Consider the following 15,786-nt stretch of genomic DNA (forward strand, 5'->3'; position numbering starts at 1 on the left):
TTTTGAAAAAATGGATGTCCCTCCCCCACATTTTACAAACATTCCCTTCTGTACCCCCCCTACTACCACCACCACCACCCCCGGCCTAGTTCTCCCCTTGAGGTAGCTGTGTGCCCTCAGCTTGCTGGCAGGAGCCAGCGCTGTTTTCTTTCAGTGGGTTACTTTCCCGGTTTCCGTGTGCTCGGACACCTTGGCCTGACGGCGGGTTTATTTTTGGAACACGAGCTTCAAGAGAGGCCCTCACATATGGAAAAGTTTACGGAAATGAAGCCTTTAAGTTAGCTGCTTGCTTGAAATCTCGTGGCTTTAGCTGCTCAGGGCACTTGGCAGGGCCCACGGCAGGGAGGGAGGGCGAGGATGGGGTGGCGGTAGAAAGAGCGAGAAGACTTTGCCGTTTTAAAGGAGCCGAGCGCATGATGTTCACTCTATGCCGGTGGGCAGGTTTGCCCAGGGGCAGTTAATGACACCAAAACCAAGCAATGAGCTTGCTTACTGACTGGTGGGGCTGGAGTGGGTGAGGTAGGGGGGATCCAACTGAAGATACTGCTGTAAGGAAACTCAAGGCGCTGCTTCCAAAGTTTTTGTGCCAGCATTCACAATTGTGGGGCATTTCCCCCCACCCCCGCTCTTTACATGCATAACCAGAGCACGGTGGGAGAGCATTGCTGACACAACTCTAGCCTTGCTTGCGTGGTACTTGTGCTGGATTAGCCCCCCTCAAACTGGCCTCCTACTGGGGTGTAACCACATCCCAGCGGGAGAAGAAAAATGAAAGATTGGAGGGAGAACGAAAACCCGAAATAGGGAGCCAGGGGCACAGGGCATGCGGCAAAGGGAGAGAAGTGTGTGTGCACTCATTAAAGAAGCAGTGGGTATGGGGGTGGGGGGAAGGTGAAGAGTGAGTGATGGGCTGGGAGTGGAGTAGGGGGGCAGCACTGAAAGCCAGAGACACAGAGTCGGCGGAAAAGGCGCTGCCTGGGCTGTTGTAAATTAGGCCTGTGGTGTTGGGTTCCATGTGGAAGATGTGAGCTCACATTCTACCCCCAGGGTGGTACAGCCCCAGCCAAGCGCTGGCAGCAAGAACATAAGCGCCATTTATCTGGGAACCTGAAATGACTCTTGATTTAAATCATATGGTAAAAAAAAGCACCCAAAAAGAAAGAAAGGGGGAGAAAAAACTTGCCTGCTTTTGGAGATGGTTCAAAAGGGGAAATAAGAACACGCCCTCGTGCAGAAAGAGACTTAAAGGGCCAGCATCTCCGTTTTTATTCCCCAGGCTGGGTGGAACCAGGGTGCAAAACAGAGGCTCAGCAGGCCTCCAGAACTGGGTGTGGGGTGGCATGCCTAGCTCTGAAATGCTGAAGCTGGACTTTATATCGTTTGGGGGAGGATAGCCTACAGGATAAAGAGTTAGTAACAGGGGCAGGAAGGGGGATATAGTAAACCTGGACCCCAAAGGGGCATCTCCCCCCCAGGGGTGCCATCAGCTGCCTGCCAGGTGCTAGCAGGTAGGAAATTAGGTTTTGTGCCCAGCAGGCCTCATTTTGGGCAAGAGCTCACAGGAGCAGAGCTCTGGAACCTTTACATTTTATTGTGCTCTTTCTTTTTCTCCTCTCCCCCCACCAAATACTTGCTTCTGGGCTCCATTGTTCAAACCCCCTGTGAGAATTTTGCTGAACTCTATGATTTGACAAACTTTCTAATATTTCCCCCCACAAAAAATGGGGAAATAACCAAAACATATAAAGCAGACAGATGGAAATCTTCATCCTGCCACTGTGGCCACATAGGAGAAAGTAATTTTAAAAGTATGATGGGAGTAAGGTTTTATTATGACAATTACAATTCAAGAAGCATTGAGCTGATATAATTTGTACACTTTCCGGTGATGTCAGGAGTATGTGGCATATGCAAATTAGTTATGCAAAGGAGTTGTGCCAATGAGCTCCAGCACCTCTTTTTCTACAAAATGACCTCTGGTGCCCAGTGAAATGTCACTTCTGTCTGTCTCCTAACTGACTGGACCACATTTAGTGATGATTCCTGAGAAGGCAAAAGGCAACAAGAAAGTCTTAAATGTAAAATGTTCAGTTCTTGTGATTTGAAAGCTTGCCCAGGTTTTATCTCCAATAAGCAGGTCTGCCAACCTCCAGGTGGGGCCTGGAGATCTCCCACTTGTACAACTGATCTCCAGCTGGCAGAGATCAGTTCCGCAGGAGAAAATGGCTGCTTTGAAGGGTGGACTCTATACAGGGATTTGGGGGGGGGGGGGTAGAAAAAGCCCAGCAGGAGCTTATGTGCATATTAGGCCACACACCCCTGACATCACCATTGTTTGATGCAGGGCTTTGTTTGTAGAAAAAGCCCAGCAGGAACTCATTTGCATATTAGGCCACTCCCCTGACACCAAGCCAGCCAGAACTGCCGTCCTGTACATTCCTGCTCAAAAAAAGCCCTGCCTCTATGGCATTGTACCCTGCTGAGGCCCCTCCCCGGCCCAAATCCCGCCCTCTCCCAGATCTGCCCCCGAAGTCTCCAGGTATTTTCCAAAACAGACCAGGCAACCCTAAATATTTGGGAGGCAAGTACATGGATTTCAACTGGATTGTAAATTAAGGTTACCAACTCAGGATTAGAAAATTCCTGGAGATTTGAGGGTGAAGTTGCGGTGGGGGGGGAGGTTGGGGGCCTCAGATGGGTACAGTATCATAGAGCTTACTTTCCGAAGCATCCATTGTCTCCAGTGGAACTGATCTCTGTAGTTTGGAGGTCAGTTGTAATTCCAGGAGATCTCCAGGCTGCACCTGGAGGTTGGCAACTGTAACATTTGTGTTTCACTCATTGAGTGCCTGTTTGCTGGGGCAGAGAACTGAACAGGAGGAACCTGCAGTCACCATCACAGAAATCAAACAGGTCTTTTAGCACGTCTGTTTTTGCTTGTGGTCTGGCCATGCTAGAAAGTACCTAAATACACCATATGCAAAAAGCAAAATGCAGCATTCGACCCAGAGCCAATTTCCCACGTGGAAAAGGCCAAACTCACTGCATTGGTCCCTGGACATCATGACATTTGGGTGGCTTTTTTCAGGCCCCAACACACATCTAGCCCAAGACTCAGTTCAGAAACTTGTTTTTCAATACCAGGGCTGATTGCTGAAAAACAGGAAGCGATGAGTACCCTTCATCATCCTTTTTCCCTTACCACAGAGGAATCCTAACCACATTCTCTCACACTAGGGATTTGGGGGTAGAGCTTCCAAATTAAGGAGGCCTGATTTCCAGGCAGGCTCCACCTCGATGCACCTCTTATTTTGGAAAGTTGATGGGCTGCCTTTGGTGCTGCTCTCTTCTCTTTTTCCTGGGGGAATGTGCCAGAATGGAGTTCTGGAACCTCTTTGTGAAACAAAATTCCTGAAAAAAATGTTTTAAAGTTCATGAGGGGCACCTGTGTGTTGCTCCTTCCTTTCCCTCTTGAGAGTTGTGGCACCTCTGTTTCTAAGGGGGGAAAGCCCTCTTCATAAGGTTATCAGCTTATTTAGTTATTTAATTTACTTTAACTCACCCATCTTCCAAGGAGCTCAGGTTGGTGTACATGGATCTCCCTTGAGAGCCAGTCTGGTGTAGTGGTTAAGCGCACACACTCTTATCTGGGAGAACCAGGATTGATTCCCCACTTCTCCACTTGCAGCTGAGGGAATGGCCATGGGTCATCCATAGCTTTCACATGAGTTGTCCTTGAAAGGGCAGCTGCTGTAAAAAGCTCTCTCAGCCCCACCTACCTCACAGGGTATCTGTTTTGGGGCAGGGGGGGGAGGTAGAGGAGATTGTGACCACTCTGAGATTCAGTTTATAGGGTGGGATATAAAGCCAATATCATCTTTCTCCATTCTGCCTTTACAACAACTCTGCAAGGTAGGTTAGGTTTACGGGCACGCACTTGACTTTATGGTGGAGCATAATATCGTGCATGGCTTTTTTGTAGGAAAAAAACAGTAAGAACTCATTTGCTTATAAGACCACACCCTCAACATCACCATTGTTTCACACAGGGCTTTTTTATAGGAAAAGCCCAGTAGGAATTCATTTGCATATTAGGCCGCACCCCCCAGTGCCAAGCCAGCCAGAACTGCATTCATGCACGTTCCTGCTTTTAAAAAAAGAGTCTTGGTATCTTGTTAGATCTCAGCAGGGCTTTTTTCATAGCAGGAACTCCTTTGCATATTGGGCCACACCTCCCTGATGTAGCCAATCTTCTAAGAGCTTACAGGGCTCTTCTTACTGTAAGCTCTTAGATGATTGGCTACATCAGGGGTATGTGATCTAATATGCAAAGGAATTCCTGCTACAAAAAAAGTCCTGGATCTCAGAACTTGGATGGGAGACCACCAAGGAAGACTCTGTAGAGAAAGGCGATGGCAAATTACCTCTGCTCCTCTCTTGCCTTGAAAGCCCCTTACTGGGGTCACCATAAGTCGTCTGTGACTCAAGGGCACATATGTAAGCAGGGATTTGAGCAGGGTTTTTCCAGCTCCTGCTCCAGTTCTCTAATCACTGAAGGTACCCTCATGTGCTAGAAATTAAGCAAACGCAACTTTTCCTAGCTTGGAAACAAGTGGTGGGAAGACCATCTGCTAAATTTCTCTGTGTTAAGCTGCTGTTACAGCCTCAGGAGCTGGGCCAGTAAAAAGAACAGTAACCTTATTCCCAGGTTTCCTTTAAACCTTTCCATCTAATGTCTCTCTTCTCTTCAGTTCCTGATTTCTTTTGTCTACATGCCATTCCTACTGCTTTATCTGCCCTGCAGTCATCCCTTCCTTTATGTGTGCATTCCCTGCGTTTCTTCTGGCCAAGATTCTCTCCAGAGCTTCAGGACCCCTTGGGACTCCTTTCTGTATTCATCACCTTCAAATCCCAGTGCACTGTGTTCCATGTAGCCTGTTAGAATCCACTCATCCATATGCTGAGTCCCCTTTACAGCTTGGTGTACAGCCAGTTTGGTGTAGTGGTTAAGTGTGTGGACTCTTATCTGGGAGAACTGGGTTTGATTCCCCACCCCTCCACTTGCACCTGCTGGAATGGCCTTGGGTCAGCCATAGCTCTCACAAGAGTTGTCCTTGAAAGGGCAGCTGCTGAAGAGCCCTCTCTCAGCCCCACCTACCTCACAGGGTGTCTGTGTGGGCGAGGAAGATAAAGGAGATTGTGAGCTACTCTGAGATTCGGAGTGGAGGGCAGGATATAAATCCAATATTGTCATGTTGTTGTTGTTGTTGTTGTTCAATACATACATTCAGTTCATACATGCTAGCCATATTGTAGCGAAGCTTAATTCTCATGACTGTGGGGACCCAATTTGGTCTGAGACCAAAACATGTAGGGAGAGGGAGCAGTCACCCCCACCCCCTGGCACTGCTTTCCTAAGCTGAAATGGCACAGGATTGGCAACACTGAGTTATAAAATACCTTGAGATTTGAGAGTGAAGCCTAGGAAACTGAGGTTTGGGGAGGGGAGGGCCCTGAGCAGGCTATAATGTCATCCATTCACCCTTCCAAAGCAACTGTATTGTGCAGGGATCATAGAATCATAGAGTTGGAAGAGACCCCCCAGGGTCATCTAGTCCACCCCCCTGCACAATGCAGGAAATTGACAAATACCTCCCCCTAAGTTCACAGGATCAGCATTGCTGTCAGATGTTCATCTAGCCTTTATTTAAAAACCTCCAAGGAAGGAGAGCCCACCACTAAGGAACTGCTCTGTCAGGAAGTTCTTCCTAATGTTGAGCTGTAAACTCTTCTGATTTAATTTCAACCCATTGGTTCTGGTCCTACCTTCTGGGGTAACAGAAAACAATTCTGCACCATCCTCTATATAACAATCTTTCAAGTACTTGAAGGTAGTGATCGTATCACCTTTCAGCCGCCTCCTCTCCAGGCTAAACATGCCCAGCTCCTTCAACCTTTCCTCATAAGACTTGGTCTCCAGACCTCTCACCATCTTCATCGCCCTCCTCTGGACATATTCCAGCTTGTCTATATCCTTCTTAAAATGTGGTGCCCAAAACTGAACACAATATTCCAGGTAAGGTCTTCCCAGATCAGAGTAAAGCAATACCGTAAGGAGAAGTAGAATAAACACACACACAAGCATCGATTCTAATTCCAGGAGATTGGTTCTATTTTTTTTTTTGACAGAAGTTTGTTTTGGTTAATACAAGAAGGAATAATCAGGTTTGGAAGTATGACAGCGGCTGAAAGCAGTGGCGATGGTGCATAGTGTATAGGTTCGCACAGAGCTTCATCTGGTAATGTGATCATGTCAGAGCTTTCATGAGACCAACCCAGGGATCTTAAATATATAATTTCAAAAAGGTAAAGGTAGTCCCCTGTGCAAGCACCGTTACTGACTCATGTGGTGATGTCACATCATGATTTTTTTTGGCAGGCTTTCTACGAGGTGGTTTGCCATTGCCTCCCCCCAGTCATCTACACTTTACCCCCAGTAAGCTGGGGACTCATTTTTCCCATCTCAGAAGGATGGAAGGCTGAGTCCAGGCTCAAACTCAGGTCGTGAGCAGAGCTTGGATTGCAGTATTGCAGCTTACCACTCTGCACCACAGGGCTCTGAAATGTGCAATACATGGTACTAAAGAAGATTAGTCGTTTTTGTTTTTAGCATCATCATTAATGCAGTTATTAAAATGGGTGTGCTAGTCTTCTGTTCAGTGAGGACCAGCTTCCCCTAACTCCTGCTTCTTTGTCCTATTCCAGAACTTTTGAGGGAGAGAAAGAATGCTGGGAACTGGCTGTGATGCATATAAATGATCCTCAAGTTGATGGTGTCTCTCTTCTCTTGCAGGCAGGCAGGCCTGCAGACCAGAAAGAGAAAGGTGAAGGGAGACGTCTTCTTCCAGAGCTGCAAAGTTGCACAGATGTAGCCATGGGACCATCTGTCCGGAGCAGTGACAGCGCAACCCAGACTTGCTAAGCAGGACCCTGATTCTCTTCATCAGCAGACCCGTGAGCCCAGCCATGGCAGGAAACAAGGAGAGGGGCTGCCCCGGCGGAACCCCCTTGGCTCATGTGAACGGCTTCCCGCCTGCCATATACCCTTTCCCGTTCCCGAATCCCCACTTTGAGGCGCTCACCAATGGAGGCTACTTCCGCAGTTTCCCTACTGACCTGCCCAAGGAGATGGCATCGCTCTGTGAGTTATGGGGGAAATAGGGGTGACTGGCAAAGGGAGGGTTGGGAGATATGGATGCCAGTTGGATCTGAGAGGTTGTGGCATACAATGTTCTTTCCTACATTGACGACGTATTTGATTTTCGTAAAGTATAGGTAGGTGGTGTATTGTAGCACAAGATAATCTTTCCAACACTGGATTTCTACCTTGGTTATTGGCAGGGGTGGAATTCTAGCAGGAGCTCCTTTGCATATTAGGCCACACACCCCTGATATAGCCAATCCTCCAAGAGCTTACAAGGCTCTTTTTTGTAAGCTCTTGGAGGATTGGCTACATCAGGGGGATGTGGCCTAATTTGCAAAGGAGCTCCTGCTAGAATTCCACTCCTGGTTACTGGAATGGTTTGACATGCCAATCCTAGAGAAGCATTTAAGGAATCCATTGTTTGAATAGTACAGATGGCACTAGGCTGGCACACTGGTGGGCATCCTACCACTATCGTGCTACTCCGCTGAGCAGATTTTGGAGCTTTTCTCTAGCCCAGGGGTGGCCAAACTTGCTTAATGTAAGAGCCACATAGAATAAACATCAGAAGTTTGAGACCCACAAGAAAGACAGGAAGGAAGGAAGGAGGATGGAGGGGAGGGAGTGAGAGGCGGAAAGAAAGCAACTTTCATTTTATATGCATTTTCCAAGCTGCTGGCTGGCTTGGCTTGGATAAGGGATTTAAGAGACAAAGTTCTTCTCCAAGCTGGCCGACGGGGCAGTGGGGACTTTGGGAGCCACACATTATGTGTGTATGAGCCACATCTGGCTCCTGAGCCACAGTTTGGCCACACCTGCTGCAGAAAACCCCCTTAAGATGAAGAAATGCTTCTGAAGATGGAGGAATTTCCTCCAGTCTAAGATTAGAACCACCCCACTGTCTAGTAGGCAGGATTGGGCATAAGTGTGAGTCCAAAGTTCATCTCCATCATGAGTTGAGTACAGAGCCACATAAAATAAACATCAGAAGTCTGAAAGCCACAAGAAAGACAGGAAGGAAGAAAGGGTGGAAGGAAGGATGGAAGGAAGGAAGGAAGGAAGGAGTACAATGGGGAGTGAGGACCCTGAGTACAAAATGGGCATAATTAATCCTTTGGAAGGAGACAGTATGTCTAAGATACTTGGATCCTGGAGAGTGTTGAAGAACATAAGAACATAAGAGAAGCCATGTTAGATCAGGCCAATGGCCCATCCAGTCCAACATTCTGTGTCACACAGCGGCCAAATATATATATATATATATATATATATATATATATATATATATATATATATATACACACACACACACACACACACTGTGGCTAATAGCCACTGATGGACCTCTGCTCCATATTTTTATCTAAGCTGTGGAGTAATAACTGGACCTGGCAGTAGATGTGCAGATGAGCATACCTTATTCAGGTGGTGTCCACATGACAGAAATTGCCCAATTCATAGGTTCTATATTCTAAGAGCTGATTCACATGCCCTTGAAAAGGTCAATGTATGTTTTTATTCAGGAGGAGACTTCCACAAGGCAAACCAGTCTCATGGGAAATCTGATGCATTGTTGAAATGGGGGCTCACCCCCTCTGTAAAAATCTCCACTCTGTGTATTGAGAAAGAAGAGGCAAAGTCCAAGCATGTATTAGTTGAGTTACTGTGTGTGGAATCAGACAGCCAGTTCATGAATAACAGACCTTACATGCTTTTCTCTGCCTTTCCTGCATTATTGTATCACTTTTTAAAAACACTAGCTGCAGCTTTTGAGCAGTCTTCAGAGGTAGCCCCACATAAAGCCCACTGCAGTAGTCAAGCTCCAAGCTTTACAAAACTAGAGCTCCACCCCTTTGAATTGTACCTGAAAACTACTTGCCTTGCCCATCACAATCAATCTGAGAGCAACATTTAGAAATGAGCAGGCCTTGCAGGATTAGCCTGGCTGTGCTGTTGTTGTAGTTATGCTCGCACCTCTGCATAACTAAAGCGCAACTGTGCCAGCTTACAAGATGGCACCATCATAATTACAAGAATTCTTCATGGTCTGTCACAACCTGGAATGAAAATCCTATCAGTCAAAAAGCTATTTGTGGCTCTTGCACATATTCTGGGGCTTAGAACAGGTGGCGAAGAAACCAAACCTAGCGTTGAGCCTGCCTCTGAAATGGGGTTTGGCTGCTGTTTCGCATGCTTTTCATGCCAGAACAGAGCATCCAAAACTGAACTGGAATCTGGCCAATATGGGAAGGCGAAGGCTCTTGAGTTCAGAATTGCTACCAGATTTACCCTTCGAAGCCACCCAAAGAAACCTTGGTTTTGGAAATGCTGGAATTCACACAATTATCCCACCACCACCACAACCTCCCATCCCAGTGGAAACTCCTGCCGCACTATGAGTTTCTCAGCACTGCTTCATTACATGAGAAATGGGGGGGGGGGGATACTCTCCCAATGTGTTGTGGCAATTTGCGAGTGGGAATGTGACTGGAAGAGCATTCCGTCACATGGGCCTGCAGTGTTATCCTGGCGCTCTATCTTCTTCCATGGTTGGTCCAGGCAGGTTGTTGGCCTTAGGTTTTTAGGGGCTCTTTCACTACCCTTGTGGGGTTGCTGTGCTGTCCTAATCTCACTGAGGGGCTCCAGAGAAAACTGGACAGTATATCTGCACAATGGAGGCATGCAAAATGCCTCTGTGCACATGTGTGCCCTGTGAAGTGATGATCAGACTCTGAAACCAGTATGCAAGGGCTTTCATACCCCAGGCTTGTAGGAGGTGGGTCCTATTGGCGCCTAATGGGTACTGTGCTCTGTTCTTTGCACTCTGAGGCATGTTCTGACATTTCTGCCCCTTCCTGCCCCAGGGTGTGCCCAGGCTGCATGCAGGAACTGCCGGTTCTGCTTGGCTCCGGCTCCTCCTACCCGCCAACACACAGATTGGAGCCTGACATGCTTTCCCAGACACGGGTTCCAACATGCCACAACTGCGTCCCCACGCTGAAGGGATGTCAGTCATCTGTGCCTCTAGCTCCCTGCATGTCTCTGTGCTTCAGGGCACTGTGTGTGTGCAATCCCTCCTTGCGCCTGGGATGTGTTTGCAAGAAATGTGTCTTCTCTCTGCCCAGCCCTAACTTTCTGGACTGTGTTGTGGCAACCAGGGTCCCTCTGTTGTGATCCGTTCATGATATTCTGTAGCCTGAATTACAGGATCTCTCCTCCTACATTCTTGGTTGATTTCTACTCATTTGTTTTCTAATGCTTCAGCACTGACAAGAGCAGTCTATTCCACTCCTCCCTACCATATGCCAATCTCTCTGTGTGTCATTTGTCCACTAGGGGGCACCCTCTGAGTTTGTGTGATTGGAGCCTCTGCGATTCCATTCTTTTTGGTTCTGCTTCAGTGGAGCGTCTGGATGCTTCTGAAGTTATCTTTTTTACAAAATGCTGATCTTTCAGATCTCCTGCTGTGTATGTTATGTGCTACTGAGTCACTTCCAATTTATGGCGACCTTATGGATTCATGATTTCCAAAATGTCCTATCATTAACAGCTTTGCTCAAATCTTGCAAACTTAAGAAGACCATTGCTTCCTTTATTGAGCCAATCCATCTTCTGTTGGGTCTTCCTCTCTTTCTACTGCCCTCAGTTATTCCTGGAATCATTGTCTCTTCCACTGAGTCTTGTCTTCTCAAATCCCCTGCTAGCCTTGATGAAAAGCATATCTAGGCTGTGATGTATGCTTTTGTGTCTTTTCATCAGCAGAAGAAAACACACAGAAGAAAACAAACACAAAATCCACAAGAGGCCTTTTGATTAAGATAACTTCTAAGTTAGTGATGTCAGACTCATTTGTTACGAGGGCCGGCTCTGACATAAATGGGACTTTGGGGGTTGAGCCATGTATATTGTAAAATGTAATGCCAGGTAGTAGAAATATAAACTTTATAAAGGATACAGAGAAATACAATTAAAGATATTATTTTTTACTTCAAATACACACATGCTTAAGACTCTTACTATATTTTGTTTAAAATGGAAAGGGGGTTTGAAAATACAATTTTTAAAATAAAACATCAAGAAAAAACACAAGGATCACAGCAGAAACTAAAATATAAAATGCTCTGAGCCTAAGAAAACATGAAATGGCTGGGCATTGCAAGCTTCTCTCCCCACCCCGCTGGTTCTACTCAGATTGGCAATGGCTCTCCAGTGTAATGTCCCCCTTTGGAAGTGGGTTCCCAGGTTAGAGTACTCACTAGGCACCAGTTCTCAGGTCCATTCAGAAGAGACAAGCTGGCTTAAAGTAATCCTTTATTTTCAAGGAGCTTCAACTGGCCCTAAATGCTGCAAAAAGCTGCAAAATGCAGCCTTAGCTCCAGTCCATTGAAATACATTGTGGCTCAAAGTTGCAAGGAAAACACAGAATGGAGATCTCAGTGGGAAAGCCATTCCATGTTTTCCTTGCAGCTTTGCAGGCCCAGAAGCCAGCAAAAACAAGGCAGAAGGATCTGGAAATGGCATCAGAGTCAAAGGGTGAGGACAGGAGAGGAACAAGGGGGGAGAAAAGAGCCCAGTGGGCCTGACTGGGCAGGCTGGGTGTGGCCTGCGGGCTGGGTGTTTGACAGCCCTGGGTTATGGAATTTGATCCAGGTGGGCAGCCCTGTTGGTCTCTAGCAACAGAACAAAATTCGATTCCAATGGTACCTTTAAGACCAACAAAGTTTTATTAAGGTATGAGCTTTCATGCACATGAACACTTCCTCAGATGCAATGATGGAGTTTGCTAGCACTAAATAGTATATAAGGTTGTTAGAAAGAACTATTAAGTGTCACTTGCTTCTTGGGTCAACAAGGAAAGGGAGGAGCCTTGCCTCAGTGTTAGAGAACCTGCTTCACATGTAGAAGACCCCAAGTTCAGTCTTTGGTATCTTCAGCTGACAGGTCCAGACAGTAGGTCACTGTCTGGCAATACTGACATTGATAGACTCAGTATAGCTGTTTCATCTGCTTGTTTGTTTTCATCATGAGCAAACCATAAAAGTTCCCTAATACCAAACATCATGATGGAAGACAGCATGGGGTGGCCAAACTGTGGCTTGGGTCTTTCACATATAGTGTGGCTCTGGAAGTCCCCACCGCCCCATTAGCTGAATTGGAGAAGGCATTTGTCTCTTTAAATCCCTTCTCCAAGCCAAGCTGGCTGCCAGCTTGGAGAATGCATTTCAAGTTAAAGTTGCTTTATTTCCACCTCTTCTGCCCTCCTTCCTCCCCTGATCTATTTTACTTCCTTCCTTCCCTCCCTGCCTTGTGGCTCTCAAACACCTGACCTTTACGACTTATGGCTCTCAAACATCCAATGTTCACTCTATGTGGCTCTTACATTAAGCAAGTTTGGCCAACCCTGGTATAGCCCAATCACATCAGATCTGGGAAGCTAAGCACAGTCAGTACTGGGATAGGGGGACCACCAAAGAAGACTCTGCAGAGGAAGACAATGGCAAGCAGGGATGGTGCTGGGGTTTTTGCCACCCCAGGCCACTGCTCCACCCGTGCCCCCCACCCATCCCTGCCCCCCATGGGGGGGTCTTTAAATGGGGGGAGGTGGGGCTGCTTCTGCCACCTCCCCACAAGGCGGAGAAGCTGCAGAAGCAGCTGATCTGCCTCCCCCTTCCCATTTAAAGTGGGGAGGCGGGTTGCCGTGACACCACCTCTTTCATCTGCCTGGGTCCCGGGCGGGTGAAAGATGCGGCACACCACCTCTGCCTCGCTCCAAGGCTGCCTTTCCTTGCAGGGGAAGCAGCCTTGGAGCGATGCAGCGTGGTGCCTCTTTCGTCTGCCTGGGTCCCAGATGGGCAAAAGAGGCAGCACAGTATCTCTGCCTCGCTCCAAGGCTACCTTTCCTCGCAGAGGAGGCAGACTTAGAGCAAGGCCATGCAGTCTCTTTAGTCCGCCCAGGTTTCAGATGGGCAGAAGGGGCAGCGAGGCACTGGGTGGCGTGTGGGGAGGGGGCACCTAGCAGCACCCCTTGGCCAGGCGGCACCCCAGGCAGCCACCTACATGGCCTACTCCCACACACCGGTTGTGATGGCAAGCTGCCTCCGCTTCTCACTTGCCTTGAAAGCCTCTTGTGGGGTTTGCCGTAAGTCAACTGTGACTTTGCAGCACTTTGCACACACCATACCTAACATCACGGAGGACAAGAAGGAAGTGTTTGGACTGCAAGGATGTGGAATCTGTAACTACTTTTCCTAACTGGTCCTCTTGGTCTATTTCATCCTTGCAGTCTCTGCTGTTTATTTTTTATTTTATTTTTTTTTATTTAGTGAACTTATATTCTGCCCGTTCCCATAACGGGCTCAGGGCATAGTCACAACATAAAGCAATACAATAAAACCAAACAGCAGGACGATAAAACTAAATAAGGTGTTCCAGTTTTTATGAATGCACAATGTTCAGTGTACAAAGCACATAGAATTGTGTCCATCTAGTGGCTGTTATTGGAACCACTTAGCTGGATGTGCTCTGATAGGAGACTGATGTGGTTCTTGAAGACAGCTACCTTGCCTGCTGCAGTATTTGAAGGAGAATACAGCTCCTGTATCTTCAACGGTCATGTCCAAAGAAGCAGGCATTGCTTTTTCAGGTCTGCCAAAAACTTCTTCTGTACCTTTCAGAGCTGTTTAGCAGTCCTGTTCTATTTTTGCACTGGGTCATCCTAATTATTACCATAGCAGAATTAATGCACAATAAGCATTAACTTCCCCAAAGGGTTCCTCTCTCTTTGCTCCTGATCTCGGGCATCTTTTGTTCAGGATGTTCCATCCTGCACACCTAGGGATTTCTCCTCCACTTGCACCTGCTGGAATGGCCTTGGGTCAGCCATAGCTCTGGCAGAGGTTGTCCTTGAAAGGGCAGCTGCTGTGAGAGCCCTCTCCAGCCCCACCCACCTCACAGGGTGTCTGTTGTGGGGGAGGAAGGTAAAGGAGATTGTGAGCCGCTCTGAGACTCTTCGGAGTGGAGGGCAGGATATAAATCCAATATCTTCTTCAATGTGGCAACCCAGAGAAAGCAAGAAATTACCTGCAGAGCCTGCCAATATCAGTCTGGCACTTTTCTTCAGCACCACCAGATTGCATAAAGTCACCAGACTACAACCTGGAGAGTTCCTGATGCAGCAGAAAATGTGTCTTCTTCTGTGTGTTCCCCCCTGGGCTTGGTTTCAGTGTCTTGCTGCACCCCACCTGTGAAGCCTTCATTGTTACACGTGGGGGGGCAGGGCTGGGAGAAGAAGTCCAGCTGCCTCATAGCCCTTCATGTCAGAATTTAAGGGCTCAGTGCAGATTTCTGGGTTGCAGCCTGGCACCCTACGCTCTCCCTTCAGCACTTCATACAGTTGCTAAGGAAAGTGCAGGAGCAGCATTGAAGGAGCAGGAAAAGCTTTATGACCGGCTATACATTGAAAGGGTTGGGGAGCTAGGTGAAAAGGTAGCAAGGTTTCCAAGGCTCCCTTTTGTGAGCTGCGCTGCCAGTGAAGCAGCACAAAACACAGATTCTCCACCAATTTACTTCAAATCCTATGAGGCCTTTATAGAACCATAGAGCTGGAAGGGACCTCCAGGGTCATTTAGTCCAGCCCCCTGAACAATGCAGGAACTTCACAAATACAACCCCCCCCACACACACACACACCCTTCTTGTTCTCCTTCGCATGATCTGCCTAATTCACAGGATCTTCATTGCTGTCGGCCATCTAGCCTGTTTAAAAACCTCCAAGGAAGGAGAGCCCACCACCTCCTAAGGAAGCCTGTTCCACTGAGGAACCACCGCTCTGTCAGGAAGTTCTTCTTAATGTTTAGCTGGAAACTCTTTTGATTTAATTTCAACCCGTTGGTTCTCATCCTACCTTCTGGGGCAACAGAAAACGACGCTGCACCATCCTCTATATGACAGCCCTTCAAGTACTTGAAGATGGTGATCATATCACCTCTTATGTAACCTATTTCAGAAGCTGGTCTACAGTAGAACAGCTATATTTGAGTCCAGTGGCACCTTAGAGGCCAACCATTTTCCTTGGGGCATCAGCTTTCAAATCAACTGTGATGTGAATGCAGACCTTTTACAGTGCAGCAGCTTGAGAAGCTTTATGCTAAGAAGAGCAAGACCATGACAGCAAAGGGTAGGCAGGATAGTGCATGACTATGGCAAGAGAAAATGTCAAGCCCTAGAGGCACGTGGCTGGATTTCCAAGGGTCAGGGGATAGCACCTAAGCACAAAGTTTTTTGCCTCTCTCCATGGCTAGCAGAAGCAAATGGTGCCCTTCCCCCGAAGGTTGTGACACAGATTTACATATTCTTCAAAGGTTGCTTTTGTTTTGTACAGAATTTAGGTTGCCTGGGCACAGATTTCTTCCATCTCATTCATTTGCAACATATAGATAAGGCAGATCTGAACGGTGGAATCTCCCAGAGTGCTGTGTGAGACTCAGTAGTCAGTAGTGTTTAATCTGCTCTTAAGTGAACTGGAATCAGAGTGAGCAGTAAAGTGGCCAATTGCAGGATCAGATCTACATGTTTTTTGAGGG

General features: G+C 47.4%; 1 protein-coding gene across 1 annotated transcript in view; it reads left to right on the forward strand.

Annotated features, from left to right (window-relative positions):
- Window positions 1-15,786, forward strand: part of RARG (retinoic acid receptor gamma) — a 193,938-nt gene that overhangs the window by 68,409 nt on the left and 109,743 nt on the right. Inside the window, exon 2 of the mRNA XM_060252200.1 lies at window positions 6,862-7,201. Within this exon, the coding sequence (XP_060108183.1) occupies window positions 7,027-7,201 (175 nt within the window). The 5' untranslated portion in view covers window positions 6,862-7,026. The remainder of the gene's footprint in view (window positions 1-6,861; window positions 7,202-15,786) is intronic.

Source organism: Heteronotia binoei, chromosome 13 (genome assembly GCF_032191835.1).
Source record: "Heteronotia binoei isolate CCM8104 ecotype False Entrance Well chromosome 13, APGP_CSIRO_Hbin_v1, whole genome shotgun sequence".
Taxonomy (NCBI): domain Eukaryota; kingdom Metazoa; phylum Chordata; class Lepidosauria; order Squamata; family Gekkonidae; genus Heteronotia; species Heteronotia binoei.